The sequence below is a fragment of the Drosophila suzukii genome, chromosome 3 (assembly GCF_043229965.1).
Source record: "Drosophila suzukii chromosome 3, CBGP_Dsuzu_IsoJpt1.0, whole genome shotgun sequence".
In the NCBI taxonomy this organism is placed as follows: domain Eukaryota; kingdom Metazoa; phylum Arthropoda; class Insecta; order Diptera; family Drosophilidae; genus Drosophila; species Drosophila suzukii.
In genome coordinates this window covers 52,255,479-52,280,152 of record NC_092082.1, presented here as the reverse complement: position 1 = coordinate 52,280,152, position 24,674 = coordinate 52,255,479, and the positions used below count along the sequence as shown (strand labels likewise).

At 40.4% G+C, this 24,674-nt stretch overlaps 1 protein-coding gene and 1 long non-coding RNA gene across 2 annotated transcripts; both read left to right on the top strand.

Annotated features, from left to right (window-relative positions):
* Positions 1-1,816: 1,816 nt before the first annotated feature.
* Positions 1,817-2,808, top strand: LOC139353227 (uncharacterized). The gene is made up of 2 exons (XM_070996777.1): positions 1,817-1,925; positions 2,013-2,808. The coding sequence occupies exon 2, from the start codon at positions 2,013-2,015 to the stop codon at positions 2,436-2,438; it is 426 nt and encodes a 141-aa protein (XP_070852878.1). The 5' UTR covers positions 1,817-1,925; the 3' UTR covers positions 2,439-2,808.
* A 6,631-nt stretch (positions 2,809-9,439) lies between these two features.
* On the top strand, positions 9,440-16,838 carry LOC139352999 (uncharacterized). Its single transcript, XR_011604074.1, has 3 exons — positions 9,440-10,067; positions 15,687-15,749; positions 15,814-16,838. It is a non-coding gene; the product is annotated as an uncharacterized lncRNA (long non-coding RNA).
* The last annotated feature ends 7,836 nt before the right edge of the window (positions 16,839-24,674 follow it).

Genomic DNA, 24,674 nt, shown 5'->3' with positions numbered 1-24,674 from the left:
GTGTTTAACTTAAGACGTTTTGACCATGTATCAGAACTGACATATAAAATACTTGACCTTAACTTGACCTCCTGGATCGATCTCAGAATTTTAATATTCTTTCACAAAATAGTGACGAGTGGAGAACCAAAATATCTTTTCAATAAACTTATCCCAGCCACATCTGTAAGAACCAAAAATTACATATGCCCTCGAATACAAACACTGTGTTCGAGAAGGCAATTTTTCATAAATGGTATGCGGCTAGGGAACAATCTATCGCACCAATACAAAACAATTAGGAGCGCAACTCAATTTTACAATAAAGTTAAAGATCTTTTAAAATACCAGTACACATAAGTACAAAAATTAAATGAAATAAAATAAAACAAAAAAAAAAAAATAATAAAAATATATATATTTTAAAAACAATAATAATTGTAACTAAGAAACTTACGTCTTACGACTAAAATACGACCTTTTAAAGTATTATCACTTGTTTTTTTGTTCACTTGCTGGAAACTCCCCAGAATAGATTTTTATCTAAAAACATACTCTGGTCACACTCCCTAAAGAACCACGCCAAAAGGCCCACCAAGAAAATAGATTTCACTTTCCACCAAGTTGTAACAAATAGAATCTGAGCATCCCAGCTTTGTGCTTTAGTTAAGTGCAGGACTTTACCTTTGTTTGAAGTCAAACATAATTGGTGACCCCGACGTTTCGAATATATACTCAAAACCTCATCATAACCTCAAACAATTCTTGACAACGAAGACTCGACGAAGCGCAGGAGCCATTACAATGGGATTCCTCTAGGCAGCGGCCTATCTAGTGAGCATAGGGAAGTGGTCTGCCCATCCTCTGCGCGCTCACGTATAACGTAGATGTTCGTGTGACTTCGGCATGGGTTTGGGTCATTTTTTTCTCAGCTTCGGCGTGCTTTTTTGCTGCTGCGGTAGAGGATCTCAGTGCAAAGTAGAGTAACATTAGGCTTCAGCACGCCGCGTGCAAACTTCGTGTTTGTTACACTCACACTAATGCAAGACAAACTTGTGATGGTATGTGTGAGCCGACCACTGCTCTAGAATTTAGAGAAATGTAAGCAATTTTTTTTCGCTTTTATTAATATATATTATCAACTATACAAAAATATTTTCCCGCAGTTTCATTTGCTTACTCCGAATATTTACTATAATATACTCAAGTGCGTTATAGGTCGTTTTTCCGAGAAATATGGCATTTTGACAGTTTATTTACTAATTTGATGTCGAAAAACACGGATAAAATTATCACTTTTTTCTCAATTCTCAAAACCCATATTCTTTGCACATAATAAAAGCATCCTGAATAATAAAGAATTAACTTTTTTCGTTTTAGATACACCCAAAAAAAAAACCAAAAGTATACACTTAATAAGCGTTGTGTCAAAAGTATACTAAAGTTAGTATAAAAATGTAAGTATTAACTCAACACTAATTAGTTTCAACTGTATACTTTGTAGTGTAAGTGCTCTACCAAAGAGTATAAAGCGTAAACCTGTAGTGTTATTTTTAAACTAGTCATATTTGACTATTTAGTTTATAATTTATACTTTTGGTTTCAACAAAAACTTAATGTAGTATAAAGAAAATGTAGTTTCAAGTTATTACAAAATAGTTTCATGCCAACACTTTATAGTATTAAGCTTATACCAATTATTATATGAGTGAGACTCAGTAGTATAAATAGTATACTGAACATTAAATAGTTTTTCATGGTGTGAAACTAGGACAATAGCGAATATTCGAACATATATTTTGGTGTAAAACCAGGACAATAGCGAGTATACGAACACAGAAAATGCTACCGGAGTTGGCGTTGTTTGACGCGTTAATGATTATTGTGATGATTTATCTCGGTGAGTTTGGTCCCGCATTTTTGTGAATTTTGTGCCGAGTCAACATGTAAGTAAAATATTTGTTCTAAAATTAAAAAAAATCAATATTATATTGTCCCTGTTGGTAAATTTTGTGTGTATTGTGTATTTTCAGATGCAAGTGCTTTGCGCACGCGTACAGATGCATAACGCGAAGGAGCTAACGAACTCGACGTACCGCCTTTGTGCTGTCAGAACAGCGAGTGCCTTCCGGACGACGCAGCGCTCGTCATTGCAGGCCAAGTTCCCCTATGTGAACTGGTGCGGGAGCCACAGAACCAAGACCGAGGTGAAGAGGAGTGCCAGGATGCAGAGCGTCGACAACTGGCAGGCAGCCTGGGACAACTCCAGCAAGGGACGCTGGACGCTGGACGCAAGGGTAAATAGGAAGCACGGCCAGGTAGATTTCTACCTCACGCAGGCGCTGAGTGGACATGGTTGCTTCCGAAGCTTTCTTAAGCGCTTCGGACACGACACGGAGAACGGTTGTCCAGAGTCCGGCAGTGGGATTGTTGAGGACGATCAGCATGTCCTATTTTAATGTCACCGCTTCGGGTCTGATCGCCAAATGCTGATGAAGACCACCGGGGCAAGGGTTCGGCCAGCGACGGCAGCCTACGCAGCGAGTGTACTGCGAACGCTGCTTCGCATCGAGAATGAGAGGAGAGAAGCTACAGCCTAGGTGGCTACCATTGCGCTAAGCAATACCTTGCGGTGATACCGCGCAATCACGGCCCCTACTCTTGTTGCTTGTACTTATTTTAGTCTGTATATACGTGTTAGGTAAAGGAATATAAAAAAAAACACGAAGGAGCTAAAAACATGAGTTTTGTGTTGCGCAAAATATGAATATTTATGAAATAATAACAAAATAATATGTCAAATAGTAATAAAAGAAAAACAACATACAACTTGATTTTATTGGGTTTGGGATACCACAAAAAACAAAATAGTATACATTTTATACTACAGGCAACGGGGAAATCGTATAAGTTTTATACGAAATAGTATAAAATGTATACTAACGATTTCGATAAATAGCTTAAAAAGTATACTACGGCTCTCTAGATTAGTATAATATGTATACGAAATAGTATAAAACGGAGACTACATAGGATAGCTTTTATACTAAATAGTATAAAAAGTAAACTATCAGCATAAATGTCAGTACACTGAGTGAGTATAAATTGTATACTCGTTAGTTTAACTTTGATAACTTCGAAAGTTTCAGTTTAATACTTTCGGTGTCATAAGGTTAATACGCATCTTATCAAGATATTTTTGACACTCAATAGTTTAGTTTTAATGTACGAATAGTTTAGTTTCTATGATCATTTTTTTTTGGGTGTAAGAAGAAGAATAATAACAGGAAGTTGACGTCCGCAAAAAATGTCAACCAACGGTATTGTTGATTGTTCTTGATTAATGTTTTCGCAATTTTTTTCCCGACCTTACGCCTCCCCGTTACACATGGCCCACAAGGCTACTGGAGAATGGCGGTGATTAACGTGCTCCTAATTCCTAAGCCACCCCAGATCGGTATTTTTACCACACATACACACTTTCGAGGAGCACGTATTTATCAAAGATTTAAGTGTTCACGTATTTATGTCAAAGATCGATCAGAACCATACATACCATCTTACTCCGATCGAGGCTTGAGACGTCCCCATAATGGCCCCATTCGAATTCACCCACATGACTTTCGGACTGTGTAACGCTGCACAAACATTCCAACGACTCATGCATTCCACATTTTCAGAAATGGATTTTGTCTTCGTTTACGTCGATGACATCGCGGTTGCATCAGTTAATATAGAGCAGCACCAACTTCACCTCCCCAAAATATTTTAACGACTACGGAAATTCAACCTCATCAAGATAAATGTGGTTTCGAAAAGAATTTTGTCGATTTCTTGGGTCATCATATCGGTTCAAACGGCAGCAAACCACTGCCAGAAAAAGTGAAGGCAATTTCGGATATCCGTCTGCCCAAATTCGCTAAGGAGCTACGCAGGCTCTTGTCAATGATTAATACGTACAGATTCTTGCCAAATGCAATTCAACACCAGACACCGCTAAACCAACTTTTTCCTGGAAACACGAAGAATTACTTAACTCCAATCACTTTGACTGCCGCCACCGTCAACAATTTCGATGAATGTAAACGAACTCTTAAAGAGGCAACATTAATTGTCCATTCAACACCCACTGTATCCCTGCACAGATGCAAGCGATTTCGCAGTTGGAGCGGTACTACATTATGTCGTTTATCAGAAACGCAACGGAAGTATAGCACGTGTGGTCGTCGATATGATCGAAAAAAGCCAGACAAAGCCTCCCCACGGAAACTAAGACAATTGGATTTCATTAGCCAATTCACTACCTCTCTCGTGCATGTGGCTCAATTAAAAACACCACCGCTGATACGCTTTCCCGCATCTCAACTTATCGACTAAAACCAACCCAGCATCACAAGAAAGTTGCGGAGAGCTTAAACGCCTATTGAACGACAACACCACAGAATTGCAGTTAAAGTCAATCACCATTTCCAACTCTAATATGCAAGACACTGTATACCTTCTCAAAAATTAAAAATTGAAGAAGACACGTCCGCTCGCCGCTGCAGTCTACGATTCCTACACAAAGATTCGACAATATTAATTTGGACCTCATCGGACCATTACCCCAGTCAGGTCAATATAAATAGTGCTTAACAATCATTGACCGTTGTACACGTTGGACGGAAGCCACCGCATTCGAGGACTTGCACGCCTACACGGTAGCCTTAGCACTCATGATTTGTTCCATGAATTGTTATGAATGCTGGGAATATACTATCTTCGCACAACAGCGAATCCCCCGCAGCGGATCCCCCGAACGGAATCATCGAGCGCTGGCACAGAACTGTAAACTTTACTGAGTAAAGGCGGCCATTATGAATAAATTAAATATAAATTGGGCACAGAAACGTCTCCAGATCCTGCTCGGGTTGCGTTTAACATTCAATCCAGACATCAAAACAACATCAGCACAACTTGAGTGCGGCACAACCCTTTGCCTTCCAGGAGATTTATTTCATCAAAGGTCCAATTTCCAACCGCAAACTGTCTTTGTAAAGGAGCTGGAGAAAAAATAAGCGAGAAATTCGACCATTTGTTGCCTCTGAATAAGGCAACTCACGTCTTTCTACGAAACTACACCGTCCATGGATCTCTTCAACCGCCTTACGATGGACCCTTTAAAGTAAAAGAAAAGCAATCCTAATAGACCGACTCAAGCCCGTCTTAATCGAAACTAAACAGCCAACAATTTCACTTCCAAACTCATCCACTGACTCCAACAACAGGTCCGAAGACGAACGAGCCCCGCTGTTAACCAATCATTAGACCTCGTCGTACAATTATACTCCCTGTTCGTTTCACAACAGAAAGTCTAGGAAATAGTACTGTGGCGATCATGTTTATGCCATCTGGCATCGCTGGAAAAAGAAAAGAGATCTCTCAGTTTTAACAAAGTATAAAGTAAACAATATAATCTAAACATCTGTGTTTCACTTTAGTGCAGGACTTTACCTTGGTTTGAAGACAACCATAAGACAATAACCATGCATAGTTTGCTCTTATAAGGGCAATGCTAACGGCTTTGTATGATATTAAATAAAATACCAAAGATGACGGCTATACCTCTGCGTACACCACCAAAAAAATGTCACATCAAACATTAAACTCGAATTGTCTTGCCATTGATGCACGAATACAACTTTTTTGGATTACGTATTTTTTTAGAAATTATCATTCATTTAGATCGAAATAAAAGCGCACGATATCGATGTCCAATCCGCCAGTTTTTTCTCAACAATCGATTGTAATTGTACCCGGTACTCGTAGAGAAAAAGGAAGGAATTTTTTCCCACATTGTATCTACCCACGTCCGTATGTCCATATACAAACGTGGCTTGTATCGAGCTGCTTAAAGAGCAAGAACAAAAGAGAACGCCATGATCAAGTGCCTTGACTATTTCTATCATAAATTGATAAGTATTGACGAGAGTAATAAATTCCAGTTAAATTTTTTTAGCATTAAAATTGTAGGAGCCAAAGTTTTGGCTCCACTTTGGCTTCACTTAACACACTTACGATGCGTACGAAGCTAAGGAATCTAAATCTGAAATCTCAACCCTCAAGATCATATATGTAGTTTCCGAGATCACAACGCTCACACGGGCAGACGGAAATAGCTAAAAAGACTCGGCGAGTGATCTTGATCAAGAATATATATATATACCCAATGAGGTCGATAACACATTCTTCTACCTGATACATACTTGTAACCAGGTACAATACACCCTTTTGCACTATCAGTAACGGGTGTAAAAATGGCCGTTTTTACCCATAAACCATTTTGTTCTGTGAGTAACGGGTATAAAAATGGAAGCTTTTATTAGTTCAGAACAATTAACGCTGCCTAGGCATTGTAAAGTGTATTTTATTGTCAATGAATCATTTCATAGGTTTAATACACAAATATCAACAAAAAGAATAAAACAAGCTTATAAACATTAATTTTGGGTATAGATCCATTTTTTTTTAAATATGGTAATCAAACAAAAACACCTCTTTACGTGGTAAGGGGTCCTGACGATCGCACCTTCAACATACAAAAGTTCTAATATCAACTTTTGTGACGAAAAATGCTTGTACATTCGACTGAATAAATGAACTTTCCAAAATGCTTTCATTCTGCCCGCTTTAGCAAAATATTCAAGCTTCTCGCATACAAAAGCCATATTCTATTGCATTCAAATACCCCCAAAATCTTGTTTTTGACATAACCTTTGAACGAACCATTAAATTTTAACAAATGAAGTGACATTTTACGCGTTTAATCATCAGGAATAAAAAATGTGTTTTCTATATTTTCACTTTTTTAACGCAATTTCTGCCAAGCCAATTGCAATTTTTTAATTCTTGAGATGCTATCTTTTTAGTTTTGGAGATACTTTTTGATTGGTGTATCATCCGTTATGATCGGATCACCACTTCAAATTTTCAGCTCTGCTGCTATATATAGTAGTTGCCTTGGCAAACTCTCCGAGTGCGATTCGTCACTAAGTGGACCACCGCCCACAGTAATTAATTTATTCGCCTGTTTATTTAATTGTTTATGCTGAGTCCTTGTAACCCAGTTTTGATTTTTAAGTACTAATATTGCTAAAAGTTTGTCATGTTCAACAGGCCTGTAAGTGAATACCAAATTCAAATCAAAATACTTCGGACAACCGAACTTTAATCTGTGGAGTATAATGTTTACCTTACCTTTACCTTTTTAATTTTTTTACAGCGCATTGGTCAAGCAGTTTCATTTAATAGCCAAAAAATGACATGTGTTCCCTTGATAAAAGCAGATTATACATTATTACTGCAAATACATTAATAACCGGTTTGACAAGCAAAAATTAAATGTAGCCTATGCTATATATTATATATTTTTATTATTTTTGTATTATTATATTATATTATATATATTATAAATATATACACTTGCTCTATATAGCCATGTTCCACTGCCATTTCTACTTAAACTATTTTATTAGATTTAAAGTTATCTGAGTGAAACTTTCCCAAGTCTCTACTTAATTGTAGGTAGTATTTATGTCTGAATAGGACAGAATGCTCCACTTAATTTGAAAGCTCTTGTAGAAATGATCGAGTAACTTAAAAAACAAAATTATAATATCGTTGTTCTTCATCCTTTTTATACCCGTTACTCGTAGAGTAAAAGGGTATACTAGATTCGTCGGAAAGTATGTAACAGGCAGAAGGAAGCGTTTCCGACCCCATAAAGTATATATATTCTTGATCAGGATCACTAGCCGAGTCGATCTAGCCATGTCCGTCTGTCCGTCTGTCCGTCCGGATGAACGCTGAGATCTCGGAAACTATGAGAGCTAGGCTATTGAGATTTGGCGTGCAGATTCCTAAGCTTCTTACGCAGCACAAGTTTGTTTCAGTAGAGTGCCACGCCCACTCTAACGCCCACAAACCGCCCTACAGTTTTGATGCTAGAATAAAAATTTTAGCTGAAATGTAATGTTCTCATCAATACCTATCGATTGACCCAAAAAAAAGTTTGCCACGCCCACTTTAACGCCCACAAACCGCAAAAACTTGTGACGCCCACAATTTTCATGCTAGATAAAAAATTTTAACTGAAATGTATTGGTCTCGTAAATACCTATCGATTGATCCAAAAAAAACTTTGCCACGCCTACTCTAACGCCCATAACGCTTAAATCTGTATACCGCCGGTAGGTGGCGCATTTTAATCTCGCTTTGCTGCTTGCATATCTCCATTTAGCTGAGTAACGGGTATCTGATAGTCGAGGTACTCGACTATAGCGTTCTTCCTTGTTTATTCTTAATTTGGATGCATATTCCTTTATAAGTTTCAAATTACGATTTAAGTCTTTTGAAAAAGGGAAGGACAATATAAAACTGCTGTCAGAGGAACGATAAAAAAACCAGAGAGAATGCTATAGTCGATGCCATCGACTATCATATACCCGTTACTCAGCTAAGGGGAGTGCAAGGGAGACGGAAAATGCAAACAGAAAGATTGGACGTTGATAATCAAAAACAAGGAAGAACGCTATAGTCGAGTACCTCGACTATCAGATACCCGTTACTCAGCTAAATAGAGATATGCAAGTAGCAAAGCGAGATTAAAATGCGCCACCTACCGGCGGTATACAGATTTAAGCGTTATGGGCGTTAGAGTGGGCGTGGCAATTTTTGGACCAGTCGATAGGTATTGACGAGACCAATACATTTCAGTTAAAATTTTTTATCTAGCAAAAAAATTGTGGGCGTCACAGGTTTTCGCGGTTTGTGGGCGTTAGAGTGGGCGTGGCATATTCGCGTGACAAACTTGCGCTGCGTATAAGGCTACGGAATCTAAATCTGAAATCCCAATTCTCTATCTTTGATAGTTTCCGAGATATCCACGTTCATATTTACGATTTTTTGAAGTTTGTGGGCGGTTTATTAGCGTTAGGGTGGGCGTGGCAAACTTTTTTTGGGTCAATCGATAGGTATTGATGAGAACATTACATTTCAGTTAAAATTTTTATTCTAGCATCAAAACTGTAGGAGCCACAGTTTTGGGCGGTTTGTGTTAGAGTGGGCGTGGCACTCTACTGAAACAAACTTGCGCTGCGTAAGAAGCTCAGGAATCCTCACGCCAAATATCAATAGCCTAGCTCCCATAGTTTCCGAGAACTCAGCGTTCATCCGGACAGACAGACGGACAGACGGACATGGCTAGATCGACTCGGCTAGTGATCCTGATCAAGAATATATATAGTTTATGGGGTCGGAAACGCTTCCTTCTGCCTGTTACATACTTTCCGACGAATCTAGTATACCCTTTTACTCTACGAGTAACGGGTATAAAAATTTTATATAAAATTTTCAAAAATAATGAGAACTGTGCGTGATAAACGAATTTTAGCATTATTGGAGAGTTAGAGTGGGCGTAGAACACTGCTAAATCAATCTGTACATGCCGTACAACAACTATTTAGCTTTTATGGGGTCCGAGATCTCGTCGTTCATACAGACTGCCATAAAGACGGACAGTCTAGATCGACTACACTAGTGATCCTGATCAAGAATATATATTCTTTAAAGGGTCAGAAACGCCTTGTTCTAGTAACACATTTTCCGACAAATCTAGTACACCCTTTTACTCTACGAGTAGCGGGTATAATAATAAATGTTTAAAAAATAAACAAAGCTGCAAAGGAATGATACAAAATAATAACGAAAATATAGTTTCAGTTGCTGTATGAAAATGCCGAAATTGTCTTCATTTCTTGTTTTCGGGTCATCTGTTTTTAAGAAACTTGTTAAATAAGTACATGTGTCGACTTATACTATAAGCATGGGTTTCAGTTCTTATCACTAAAGTTTTCTTTATTAATTACCAATTCAACCTTGTGACTATGGCTGCAAGCTTTGAGCTCGTGTGTACATCTGTATATACATACATATGTAAACTTTCAGAAAATGTACGTGTCTTATTCGGCTTAAGCCCTCGTCGGCAGTAGTCAGCAAGCTTTATTCGTGTTCAGAGCAACTAAAGGAAACCAGCCGCATTTATATACATAGTAATTCTTAAAGTTCAATATTGTTACATTTTGCAGCTTATTAATATTTACCACTATACAAATAATCAATATTTTATAATAACGAGTCAATAATAGCCAAAAGACATGTACATATGTAGACAGTATTGGTCAGTATTTGGTCAGTTAATACTTATATATATGTATGTACATATGTGCAGCTATTCAACGGGTGCACTCGTTTTTGTCTTGTTCCGGTAGAACCACATCCTCAAAACACATTTTTGTGCTCTGCCTGAGGGTATTATAATTCTGCTAACTCACCATACGGACTTATATATTTTAAGCATAGCTCCCAAAGGAACAATCGGTTAAAATATGAACGAAATGATGCTGTTTTGACATTTTGTGAAGCTTGAAAGCTATTAACATTTTTATGATAGCCCTTAGTAAGGGTACAGAAGCTTGCCAATGCAATGTACAAGTTTAAGTTCGTGAAATCAGAAGGAATTTTTAAAGTTAAAGGGGAACAAATTGACACGCTTGTTTTAGTTGAAAATTTTTGGAGAAATGTATATACAGCTGCGGCAACAAAAATAGCACCAATGTGTAGGCAATTCTTCTTTGTGCTACAGAATTGTCATTTTTATACGAGGGTATATTGATTTCAGTTTGCAACGCAGTGAAGGAGACGTTTCCGACCATATAAAGTATATATATTCTTGATCAGCATGCCTAGACGAGTCGATCTAGCCATGTCCTTCTGTCCGTCTGTCCGTCCGTTTCTACGCAAACTAGTCTCTCAGTTTTAAAGCTATCGGGCTGAGACTTTCCAAAAGTCGTATATCTCTTGCAGGTACTATATAAGTCGGAACCAGCCGGATCGGACAACTATATCTTATACCTCCCATAGAAACAATCGAAAAAAAAAATTTTTTTAAATTATATCTTTTGTGTTTTTATACCCGTTACTCGTAGAGTAAAAGGGTATACTAGATTCGTCGGAAAGTATGTAACAGGCAGAAGGAAGCGTTTCCGACCCCACAAAGTATATATATTCTTGATCAGGATCACTAGCCGAGTCGATCTAGCCATGTCCGTCTGTCCGTCTGTCCGTCTGTCTGTCCGTCCGGATGAACGCTGAGATCTCGGAAACTATGGGAGCTAGGCTATTGAGATTTGGCGTGCAGATTCCTGAGCTTCTTACGCAGCGCAAGTTTGTTTCGGCACAGTGCCACGCCCACTCTAACGCCCACAAACCGCCCAAAACTGTGGCTCCTACAGTTTTGATGCTAGAATAAAAATTTTAGCTGAAATGTATTGTTCTCATCAATACCTATCGATTGACCCAAAAAAAAGTTTGCCACGCCCACTTTAACGCCCACAAACCGCGAAAACCTGTGACGCCCACAATTTTCATGCTAGATAAAAAATTTTAACTGAAATGTATTGGTCTCGTCGATACCTATCGATTGATCCAAAAAAAATTTGCCTCGCCCACTCTAACGCCCATAACGCTTAAATCTGTATACCGCCGGTAGGTGGCGCATTTTAATCTCGCTTTGCTGCTTGCATATCTCCATATAGCTGAGTAACGGGTATCTGATAGTCGAGGTACTCGACTATAGCGTTCTTCCTTGTTTTACTTATAACCTCCATAGCTTGGAAATAACATTTATTAATTAGTTTTGAATTTCGAATTAAATTTTATCAAAATCGGACGACTATATCATATATCTGCCATAGGAACGATCGGAAAATTGGTGGGAAAATAATATGAAACAAATTATAGCTTCGGTGTTTTTTAACATACAACCTTTTACGCTTGGAAATAACATTTTTTAATTAGTTCTGAATTTTGAGTTTAATTTTGTCAAAATCGGACGACTATATAATATAGCTGCCATAGGAACGATCGGAAAATTGCTTGGAAAATAATATGAAACAAATTATTGCTTTCGTGTTTTTTAACAAATAACCTCCTACGCTTGGAAATAACATTTTTAAATTAGTTCTGAATTTTGAATTTAATTTTATCAAAATCAGACGACTTTGTCATATAGCTGCCATAGAAACGATCGGAAAATTGGTGGGAAAATAATATGAAACAAATTATAGCTTTGGTGTTTTCTGACATATACAATTGGGAATATCATTTTTTGTATTTTTTAATTTAATGAATATAACTGCAAGGGTATACAAGCTTCGGCTTGCCGAAGTTAACTTCCTTTCTTGTTTGCAATATTTTTATTCTGCTTGTAAGGGTAAGTAGGGTTACATATCTATTAACTAAAATAAAAGTGGTTACTCCCACAATGCGGATAGTTTTTAAAATTTCGTTACATTATCAAAAAAGTATCAAAGTTATGCGGCAACAAAAATAGCACCACTTAAAGAAAAGTCTTTAAAAACTTAAAAATAAAGCGATTTGAAAAATTTTTTTGATTGAAATGTATGTACTTATACATCACTAGACACCAGGATCTTTCTTAACGAAATTGTTGTGTGGCTATTTCAAAATAGCTCAAGGGCAGTTTTTTTTCTTGAAAGGTCCCCATTATACGATTTAGCTTAAGGGTTTGAAACTTTAGACGACTCTCTATCAGATTTTTCTTGGTTTATAATTGTGGTAAAGCTTCCACAATAAATTAATTTTGTATTACGAATAAAATTGCATCATAATTTCTGAGCTATCAAAGTTAACATGTTGATCCTCTATGGGTTCACATTATGATATGGTACCATCACTATAGTAAGAGAATATGCCCATACCATGATACTTGCTTCATCATTATTATTCTTTGCAAATGTGAATTGGGGATTCAATTTGGATTTGTAGGTTATCTGATGTGAATTTAAGCCTTTTTCATCTAAGCATAAGCAATTTTCAAGCGCCAGACCATAAAAGAGTTTTCCTTTTATTGTGGGCATTATTTAAAACTCGTCCTTCAAATTCACCCATGCTCTGCAGGGAAAATTTTTTTTTTGACGTCAAGCGCATAGTTTTTGTTTATGTACATTACATTCAACTTTTTATGTACCTACAAATATTAAAAAAAAAAATATTCAACTTGATAGGCGGTTTAAACGGGACCTACTTGCATTCATGCACCTGACTTTTTAACAGTTATGGGGTCATTGCGGCTTTCGCACTGCGTGCTATTCTTTTGTGTTCTTGTTTTAGGTACCTACTAATCATTATTTTAAAGAATTTGACGAACTTACCTTTTGCATTGCCTTTATAAATTAGCTTTTTGAATTTCCATATATTTTTATCATTACAGTGCGCTTAATGACCCATTGGGAACACTATTTTATTCATTATTTTACCAATTCAAATAGTAGTACTTATTCTTAATGCAACAAAACGAAAAACAGCCAAAAAATCTGAGCATATGAAGTTTTAAAACGAAAACCGTTAATAGTGCTATTTTTTTGCCGCTTAACTTTGCTACTTTTTTGATAAATGTATCGAAATCTTAAAAACCATCCGCATTATGCGCGTAACCACTTTTATTTTAGATAATAGATATGTAACCCTACTTACCCTTACAATCAGAATAAAAACATTGCAAAAAGTGAACATTTTGTAGCACAAAGAGCAATTGCCTACACATTGGTGTTATTTTTGTTGCCACAACTGTATAATGAAAAAAAAAACAGTTCCAATTGGGAATCGGAGTTATTCTGGGTGTTTATGGATTATGGATTCAGTGAACTTTCAAGTTCGCCGTTGGACTGAACCCACACTTGGGGCTATAAGCCTCAATAACATATGTAAAATAAACAGCCGACAGACCCCTAGGCTACTTCCTACTTAGGCCTATTTTACGATTAAAGGAGATTTTTTCTAAATTCCAAGGAACAATTTCTTAAGAAAAGAACATTTTCTTAAATCTGAAGCTGATATAAAGCGCGGAATTTTGTTATGCTTTTTTAAAAAGTATTTTTAAAAAATTTTTGTTACGTTTTTTGTTTTTAGAAAAACAACATTGCTACAATGCAAACATTTTTCTATTCCTAATGCCGTTTTTTTTTAGTATTAAAAAAGCTTAGTCTTTTTTTTGTAAAATCAATGGCGACTTTCACCATTGAATAAATGTTTTTGTTTTTGCTTTGTTTGTTTAATAGTTAAGCCACTACTAACATAGTAAGGTTCGCGTGATGTGTGTCTTTTGTTATTGCAATAGTAAATAGTTTATTAACTATTAACATGGAAGAACGCTATAGTTGAGTACATCGACTATCAGATACCCGTTACTCAGCTTTAGGGACCAAAGGGAAATGGAGATATGCAACAGCAAAGCATGATTGAAATTCGCCACCTACCCGCGATCTCAATATATGGTTATGCGGTAGATTGATTAAAGCGTTATGGGCGTTAGAGTGGGCGTGGCAAACTTTTTTTGGTCAATCGATAGTTATTGAAGAGACTAATACATTTCAGCTCAAATTTTCTATTTAGCATGAAAATTGTGGGCACAACAGGTTTGGGCGGCTTGTGGGCATAAGAGTGGGAGCGGCAAACTTTATTTTGAGTCAATCGATAGGTATTGACGAGACTAATACATTTAAATTAACATGAGCATGAAAATTGTGGACGCCATAGGTTTGGGCGGTTTGTGGCCATTAGAGTGGGCGGTGCAAGCTTTTTTGTATCAATCGATGGGTATTGACGAGACTAATACATTTCAGTTAAATTTCAGTTTTTTTTTCTGGCATGAATACTGTGGACGCAACAGGTGCGGCTTGTGGGCATTGTGGGCGTGCCATATTCGCGTAAAACACTTTCGCTGCGTACAAGGCTACGGAATGTAAATCTGAAATCCCAATTCTCTATCTTTGATAGTTTCCGAGATATCCGCGTTCATACTTACGACTTTTTGAAGTTTGTGGGTGTGGCAAACTTTTGTTAGATCAATCGATAGGTATTGACAAGACTAATACATTTCAATTAACATTTTTTCTAGCATGAAAATTGTGGGCGCCACAGGCTAATACATTTCAGTTAAAATTTTTTTCTAGCATGAAAATTGTGGGCGTTACTGGTCCGGGTGTGGCATATTCGCGTGAAAGACTTTCGCTGCTTTCTGAAGTCCCAATTCTCTGTCTTTGATAAATTCCGCGATATCTGGCTATTAAAGTGGGCGTGGCAAACTTTTTTTGCGTCAATCGATAGGTATCGAAGATAACAATACATTGCAGTTAAAATTTTTATTCTAGCATCAAAACTGTAGGAGCCACAGTTTTGGGTGGTTTGTGGGCGTGGCACATTGGCACATTGCTGAAACAAACGGGCTCTGCGCAGGAAGCTCAGCAATCTGCATGCCTAATCCCAGTATTGTAGCTCTTATAGTTTCCGAGATCTCAGCGGTCATAAGGACAGACGGACAGACGGACATGGCTAGATCGACTCGGCTAGTGATCCTGATCAATAATATATATACTTTATGGGGTCGGAAACGCTTCCTTTTGCCTGTTACATACTTTCCGACGGATCTAGTATAGTCACAAGGAGAGAGCTTGACGTCTCGATCTGCCGGATCGCAGGGCATTTGCGTGCGGTGTGACTTATTTTTTCTTTTTTATTTTCTTTATACCGCCTTGATTTTTTTTTTCTTATTATTTAAAAGCAAAAATTAAGGCACTTACCGCTTGCAGGAACATCCATCGATGAAAGCGCTTTCGCCGAGACGCTTGCGGCTAACTGCGGGAAATTTGTAGGTAATTCACAGAAACTGTGAAAAACTACAAAAAAAACTAAAATCCATTTAAAATTGCATTACAGAATGGCACACTCTAATAAAAACTGGATTGATAAACTGCTTCGCCATGAACTGGTTTTTTTCATCTTAAAAATTCCACTTAAACTAACTCGTGTTACTAATAATCTCCTTTTCACAGGTCCTTAACAATTTTCTCCTTCGTCCTGAAGGTTAGCCCGAATGTAGCCGGTCACAAAATTTCTCTGAACGCGTTTAAACGGGCGGGGTCACCAAAAATGATAGAGAGCTTAACTTTTCCGATTCCCCCTTTCTTCCCTCTTAAAGCTTAGCTTAATTTTCAGGCATTTTTACGGGAAATGTACGGCTCCATCACAAAACTCCGCCAAGGTTCCACGACGGACCTCTCGCCCTCGCTCAATCGAAGAACGGATCTCCCAAAAGCAAACACTGTCGACGTGGCCCTGAGCTGAGTTTTTCTTCTGCTTCTCGACCGAGTTTTTCCAGCAGCTTGACGGACTTCGGTTAGGGGATGACTTCCACAGACCTCGCTGGAACAAACGGTGGCCACGCATGCCCCTTTGTAGACGCGCCAGTAGCTGCCGAATAAGCTTAACGTTATAATTGCGTTCTCTGCTACAACTCACCCTAAGCCGCAGTTAATTCCTGATTATATTTCGTTATTTTCCGATGGCTCAATACGTAGAACCGACTGATACTAGTCAGTTGCGCTAAACTTTGAGGGTTGGACTCCTGTAGAAAAACTTTTACCTCTGATCGGTTAGGCTGCCAAAACGGAAAAGACCAACCTCGACGCCAAAATTCGGGCGGTAAATTAAACTCCGGAGTACGAGGTGAAAAGAAAGCCTGACACTGGCCCCTGTAGCTCTCACTTAATCCGAAAACGATATGTATCATAATCACGAAATCTTGGCCATTTGCCGTTTACTTTATCGATATTCTCTGTTATTATGTACACTCTAATATACCAAAAATACCACAGCTATACAGAGCCGAATAAAGTCAGTTGGACATTAAATCTCAACCCGATCTGTCGTCTCCCTTTAATTGGAATACAACAATAAAGATTATTATAATGTTTTAATTATTACCATCGGCTTTATTATTTGGAGCGGATTAAGGATAGTCCTTGAAAAATCTCAATGACTGAACATTGGTAACCCCGACGTTATACAATTAATAATATTACCAATTTCACGAAAATAAAATACAACCCGTTTAAATATACATGTGTACCGATTTTTAAATAAATATACATAGCCTAATACACTTATAAATTGCATTCCGGCCGTCAATTGTTATCCGGCCCGTTATCTAGTGCATATACTACTTACATAGTACATACATTCCGTTTTCGAGTGCATTCGCCAGCGCACAAACCGTTATATAAACATACGTCCGTTAATGCGGCTTACGGTTCTTGTGTGCACAGTGGGACAGATTGTGTTCGCCGCGAACAAATTAAAAATTTTATTACATTATGTTTTTTAATAATTAATAATTCTAATTTGGCTACAGCCTAGTCCCAGAATTAAGTACAGCGGGTTTATTAAATCGGTCGTAATCGGTGGCGATGGGTTCCAGCATCGCAGACACAGGTGCACCCACTTAACCTTTGGTAGATATTTCAAAATGCAAGGCCAACGCTCTCCCCCAGGATTTGAAGAGGATCCAAGGAACCTTTCAGTCAATTTCAAAGGTGGAGGACGCCATGCTCCACGTGCGTCAAGGTTAGTTAGTCGCTATGTAACGGGGAACGACGCAACAAATCACCGGCCGCGTCATCGTCCAGGTGCTCCTTCAAAGACCCAATAACCCAGGCGAAGTGGGAGGAAGGCCAGACTGCCTCCAATTTGGACCTTGTTCCTACGTGGGATTCGATGGCGAAATTCTTGGAGCAGCGATGCAGGACTCTCGAGGCTGAGGATGTGGCCATGGCCAGGTGCGCCAAGGTGCGTGTCCAAGATTTCTACTGTTGCCCCCTGAGAGCCGCTTTGGCGAGGCTAGGCGACTCGGCCTTTGTCGAAAATGTCTCCGAACGGGCCATAGCCTGCGGGACTGCGTCGTTAATAATTGCCGCAGCTGTGGGTGGAGGCATCACAGCTAGCCGTGCGACGATTTCTCTCCCTCGAAAAGAAGCTCAGTCGTCACTCTCAATTGAAGAACCAGTATGCTGCGTTTATAAAGGAGTATTTGGCGTTGGGGCATATGTCTCTAGTTCCGGCTAATGCGAGCATCCCAGTACTTCCTTACGCACCATTGTGTTTTGAAACAACCCTGAGCTTAGTTGTTGAACTGTCCTCCAGGGTTGTTTTTGATGGATCTGGTGCTACCGGTTCTCCAGCCAAAGTTGCTGCACATCCTTTTAAGGTTCCGTTACCATCGGTCATTACAGGAGATATCTGCAAAATGTACCGATGTGTCAGAGTTGACCCTGAGGACAGCTACTCGCAGTGTATCCTTTGGCGGGATTCGACCAAGAATGAGTTGCAGTTTTTTAAGCTTGATACTGTAACTTATAGAATAAAGCCGGAATCATTTTTGTCAGTGCGAGCGATGCGTCAATTGGCTGAGGATGAGCAGCCGATGTTTCCAAAGAGTGTTAAAATTCTGCGTCGCGCTTTTTACGTGGACGATTTAATTTCAGGAGATGGTTCTCTGCTGAAGCTATCAATATAATGAAGCAAACATCAAGGATCCTCGCTAAGAATCAATTCCGCTTGAAGTCTGATGTGCCGGAAGAGGATCGCGAGTCCTTTCTGAGGTTTGATAACGGCAGCAACTTTACGAAAACTATTGGCCTCGCTTAGGATCTTGCTACTGATCGCTTGCTATTTGCATTTGATGGGCTCCAGTCAAGCTCAAGTTCAACTAGGCGCATCGTCCTATCCTCAATCGCTCGGTTATATGATCCTGTTTGTGCCTAACCGAAGCAGACACTTCCGGGTCACACCGCGGGACAAGGGGGTAATGAGCACTTGTCGCTGGCACGGGGACGCTTTGATGGCAGGACGATCGCGTCGCGGCAATGGTAACGATGGTTACTGCGATGGGGTACCCTCAATTAAGTCGTGATGTCGGTCAGCTCTTGGCCGAATTGTATAGGAATCACCTAACAAATCAATGACCGAGGTGGATCCTTCCTTCAACTGCGGCGGTTCATGTTTGTGATTCAGGTCACTCATACCTTCTTGATGCTGCTTAACACTCCCCGTTGCGATAAAATTTACATTACCGTGGGGACTGAAATTGTGCCCTCGTAAATCTTGATTATTTGGCACGTCTGTGGTATGTGGACTTTCTGCAACAACACTTAGATATTTCTTGGTTCAATTTAGAAATTTTGAACAACAGTCAAGCTTCTTATTGGTTTTAAGTTGATGAGAAGTCGGTTCTGTATCAATTGGTTTTTCTTTTGTAGTATTAAATGCTGCAATTAACTATTATGTAAAATGGTTGATCCGCAATCGGACGAGTCAGTGTCGCTGGTTCTTGATTGGCTACATATATCTTCAGGTTCCCTTATTTTATGCTCCATCAATGCTAAGTTCGTTAAATGAATCCTTTCTTTGGCGCATAAGCAACATTCGGTCCTGCAAGATCATCTCTGTCTTCTATTAGAATAGGGTTGATTTCCGTATCAGATGAGGTTTCTTTATTGAGATAACCTGTGATTACATAACCAAGCCTTGTGCCTTGTGCCAAAGGTTTATTAGGTCCTAGTTCAAGAAGTTCACCGGTAATTACACGAGAATACAACTCAACCCCTAAGGTTAGGTCAACGGGTCCAGGTTGCCGAAAGTCAGGATGTGCTAACGGCAGTCCCCCGGGAATATTAAGATCGGTATCAATCGGTACTGACGGTTGGTCTGTAATGACTGTGGGAATAATAAATACCTCTATTAGTATTTCAAACCCTGATGTAACTGATGAGAGCTTTAGTGTTGATCTAATTGCTGTTGATATTTTTCCTCCGATTCCCGATATTTCAATCGGTGACCTTTCCTTAAGAGATAGCAGATCTGCCATTCTCCTTGAGATAAGATTCACCTGTGATCCACCATCTATTACAGCGCGACATGTTTGAAATTGCCCGTTTGGCCCTTGTAATGAGACCTTGGCGGTCGCGAGCAGAGTTTATCCTCTAGGGTTGTCGTAGCCTGCAATGGTTACTGCGCCGGCCACTGGATTGCTAGTCGGTCCTTGGTGTAACAGTGAATGATGCCGTTGCTGGCAGACTCGACAAGTGGTCGGTTCACAGTTTTCAACCTTATGAGCTGTAGACAAACAATTTGTGCATGCTCCTACTTGAATAATGGCTTGGCGCCGTGCTTTGGGGTCCATTTGCTGGATACGGCTACATGCTCTAAGATTATGTTGTCCGAGGTGACAAAGCTCTCTTCGTTGTGAACTGAATGATGGCGGAGTGTTCTGTAGGTTGTGCGCTTATCGTCTCCAGCATGCAAGCGCGCCGCTCAATAAACGTCAGTACACTCCATAACGTTGGAATTTCCGTTGGTGTATCCGCTGAATTTTCTAGAGCAGCTAGAAACTGCAGGTCTAGTTTTCTTCTGATAAGAAAACACAGGATTGGATCCCAGGATTTTGTGCTGATATCGAGGTTTTTAAGAGTACTCATTGAGTTCTTTATAGTGTCATGTAAGGCCCTTAGTTGGCGCGAGGAGCCGTCTATAGGCTTATGGTCAATAATTTTTGCAATGGCGGCGAATACTAGTATTTTTCCGTTCTGGTACCTGGCCTTTAAACGCAACCAGGTGTCGTCATAGCCACCCTGTGAGAAGGCTGTATCTGTCAAGACGTTTCTCGCTTCACCACGAAGCGAACTCTGTAGAATATGTAGTTTTTGACTGGTCGAATATGGCTTATTATGTACCAATTCCACAAAGAGATCACGGAACCGTGGCCAGGCTAGAAACTCGCCGTGAACTTCGGAATGCTAATTGGCGCAAGTGCCAAGTTTAGGCTCATTGGCGAGTCGTTTTCTCGAAGCAGGTTCATTTCGTATTCCTCGTATAATGTGTGGAATTGAGCTAGCTCTGCTTCTGCCAGGACTGCGGCCCCAGGTGCAACGCCCCAGCAACGCCCAATGGAGATTCAGGTGCCTTTGAGCTGGGGTGACGGTTGGAGCGTTCGAGGCTAATGTTAATGATGACTCCAATTCGTTGCATCTTCTCTGCAACTGTCGGATCACCGTGTCAATTGATCTCTTGACTTGATCTCTCTCTTTGACTTGATCTCTTGTTGTGATCTTGATGTTGGCCGAAGTTCGTCTCGGGGCCTTCGGAAGCCCGCTTCCAGTCGGCATGTTGTCCAGAAAGATATTCTGATATTTTTCGACCAGCTTCTTAAGTGCTACTACTCGTGAAGAGTACTCACTTCCAGTGGGTAATGCCGCTTGCTGGACTTCTTCATCTAGGTCGCAAAACTGCTGCCAGAGATCGTTTAACTGATTTAGCTTACCGGAATAATAGCCCTCTCGGTGGCGTCTGTCGGCAGAATCCTTGCCTTAATTCTTAATGAGCTGTTGGATTTTCCCTTGCAGCTCGTTTTGGGTGTCTAGTCATCGATTGTGTAAATCGATTCTTGTGTGACTTGTTTCCTCTATTAATGAAATAGACATATTGTGTGTCTTGGAAACAAAGAATCCTGTGAAGCTGAGTATACTGTGAAGCTGGATGAAGCTGAGTATCTTGTGAAGCTGGATGAAGCTGAGTATCCTGTGAAGCTGGATGTAGCTGACGCTCCTGTGACGCTGGAAGAAGACGCGTATCCTGTGAAGCTGGATGAAGCTGAGTTCCTGTGACGCTGGAAGAAAAAGCGTATCCTGTGAAGCTGGATGAAGCTGAGTTCCTGTGACGCTGGAAGAAAAAGCGTATCCTGTGAAGCTGGATAAAGCTATGGCTTCCAGGGCGGGTGGATGTTGTGAACTTAACGGGTCTTCTCACCAGTCAGAGGTTCAGCCTTTGGTGGGAAGGGGGTTGCTTGAGTGTGATCCTTTGTTGGTAAAGGATCACGTCGGGGTCACCAATGTTTGTGCCTAACCGAAGTAGACACTTCCGGGTCACACCGCGGGACAAGGGGGTGATGAGCACTTGTCGCTGTCACGGGGACGCTTTGATGGCAGGACGATCGCGTCGCGGCAATGGTAACGATGGTTACTGCGATGCCAGACAACAGGCAATGCTGGAGCTGCGCTGTGGGTGAGCTAACGTGGTTAGCTGCTAGTTTAGATAGTGTATTACGAGCACTATTCCAAATGTAGGAAATAGAACCGCGGAGTTATGAGGTGTGTTGATAACTGATTTATTCTTCATTTGGTACATGTTTATATACTATTTGGAACACGGAAGTTTAGTGTAATGATTAGTGAAGTAAGTTATATTCTAAAGTAGGTCAGGGAATTATGATTATGGTAGCAGTTTGCGTAGTTGGCTTTGCGTAGTTGGCTGACACTGCAAAATGTGCTGACTGCATTGGCGGGTCAGTGTGCCATTGAGTCGGTGAGACGGTGAGTTAGTGAGACATATAATATGCTGATCAGCAATTCTCATATGCAGTGGGTGCTACTGAGCGCCTGGTACTGTTCCCAACTTGTCTACTGCTTGATTTGTTGGGTGTGGTCTTGTTGAGCACCTTTGGGTACGAACAGATCGTTTAGAACTGGTCGGGCAAGTCATCACAAGGTCAAAGATCTTCCTACAGAAACTGTGCCGGGAAAAGTTGTCCTGGGACGAGAGTCTTCCTCTGGCTCTTCACTTTGAATGGGAGAAGATTTGCTGCAGCTTTGCTATGACCCAGCGGGCCGAATTTCCTATATGGTCACTATCATCACCGGCCGATTTGGAGATTCATGGATTCTGTGACGCCAGCATCGGGGCTTATGGTGCGTGTGTTTATGTCGTGTCAAGAGGTACAGGATCGAGAAGTCACCTGCTTTACTCGAAGTCTCGAGTGGCGCCTCTGAAGACTGATACGGTACCGGAACAGGGATTATCAGGAGCCGAAATGCTGGCGAGGCATATGTCAGAAGTAGGTAATCTGAAGGTGCACTATGGGAAGCATTTTTGCAGTGGTGCTGTCCTGGATTCGAGAGGAACCCGCCCGGCTTAATGTTTTCATTGCCAATCGAGTTTCGACGATCCAGGAGTTAACTAGAACGATGGAACGACGGTATGTTCCCACGTCCTTGAACCCGGCGTACATCCTGTCTCGGGGTGCTCTTCTCAATGAGTTGATCGACGATGATCTGTGGGCACATGGTCCTCCGTTTCTTCTTGGTCCTCAAGATGAGTTGCCAGTTGCGGTCCCAGTCTCCGTACTTGGGCATAATAGCTGGTTCTAGGTACGCTGATTCATTTTCATCACTGCAGCGGGTATTTGCTTGTGCACAAAGCGGCAGTCAAAACTACCAAGCATCACTTTTACCGGGCGGAGGGGCCCTCAGTTTTTGGATTTGAGGAGCTGCGAACTCTGCTCTGTCACATTGGTGCTGTCATAAATTCACGACCGATATTGCCTCTTTCAGAAGATCCTGCCGACCTTGATTAATTGAGTTAAGGCCAGCCCATTTTTTAACAGGAGGTCGACTGGACAGTTGGCAACGTGTGTCCTTCCTGCAGCAGTTTTTCTGCACCCGATGGAAAGAGTAGTACTGAAGCCTCCTTCAGCAACGCTCCAAATGGCGTACCTCCGGCCAGCCTTGGCTGTCAACGATGTGGTGCTGGTCAAGGACGATAACCTACCCCCGATGAAGTGGCCACTGGCGAGAATTATGGAGCTGATCCCTGGTCGGGATGAAGTCGCTCGAGTGGCAGGGATCAGAACGTCATCTGGAACCACCAAGCGCGCAGTGTCAAAGCTGTCCCTTTTGGCCCTTAAGGACGAGTTGCCCAACTGGGGGAGGATGTCGGGTCAGGCAGCAGCCGCCACCTACCGTATAAAAAAAGTTTAATGAGCATTCATAATTATTATAGATTTCTATTGCATTTTTGGTTCCAAGTCGACTCTCTCTCTCTCGGCTGCTCGACTTCAACGGGTCTAGCTTATCTTCAGCATCTTCAGATCGAGAGCTTTCTCTCCGCCAAATATCTAAGGCGTGCGCTTCGTATATTGGCATATCGTTGTATCCCCAATTTCTTCCTCATACAATAAAGAATTTTATAACGTTTAATTATAGTTTAATTATAAAATTATCATTGAGTGGTTTTTGAATTCTTTAAAAGTCCTCTAGAGTACAGCGAACTTCTATTGTTATATTTGGGGAAATATATCCCCTCAAGATTGATGTTAAATTTTCAGGAGTGTCCTACTCTATTATATGTGTAGTACTTCCGAATACATTAATCGACTCATGTATTGTATACCTTCCTATTGCTTATAGCGATTGTTGCTTAAACTGGTGTGAGGAGTTAAATAACTCCGCACAAATAGAAGCGGATATCGACTGTACGGAGGCCTACCAGCTGCTAAATACGCGTAGTAGCGGCACTGCGGGAAAAGAGATTTTGGAGAATTCAGTTCAAGAAAGTTTGGAGAAGTCAATTCGAGAGATTTTCGAGAGTACGAGGAAAGAGAGCTTGAAGAGAAAGAGCGAAGTGTTAACGGTAGATCGCCGCGCTTGGTACCCTAGTGTGGGGCCTGTTGCAGAGGGCGAAAGGTCAAACGGTAAAACCGTGGAATTCAGACCCTGAAGTGGTGCCGATCAGTCGATCACGAGTAGTCAATCCGCCACGATCAGTGAATTGTAAAAGTCGAAATACCTAGTCAACCAGCAGCAAGTCAGCAACAACAGATGCAGTCATCGGAAGCAGCGCCGTGGGAAGCCTACAAGGAGTAAGTCAGCTACGTCGAGACGTTCGGGACTGGGACATCAAGTCAAGGCGAT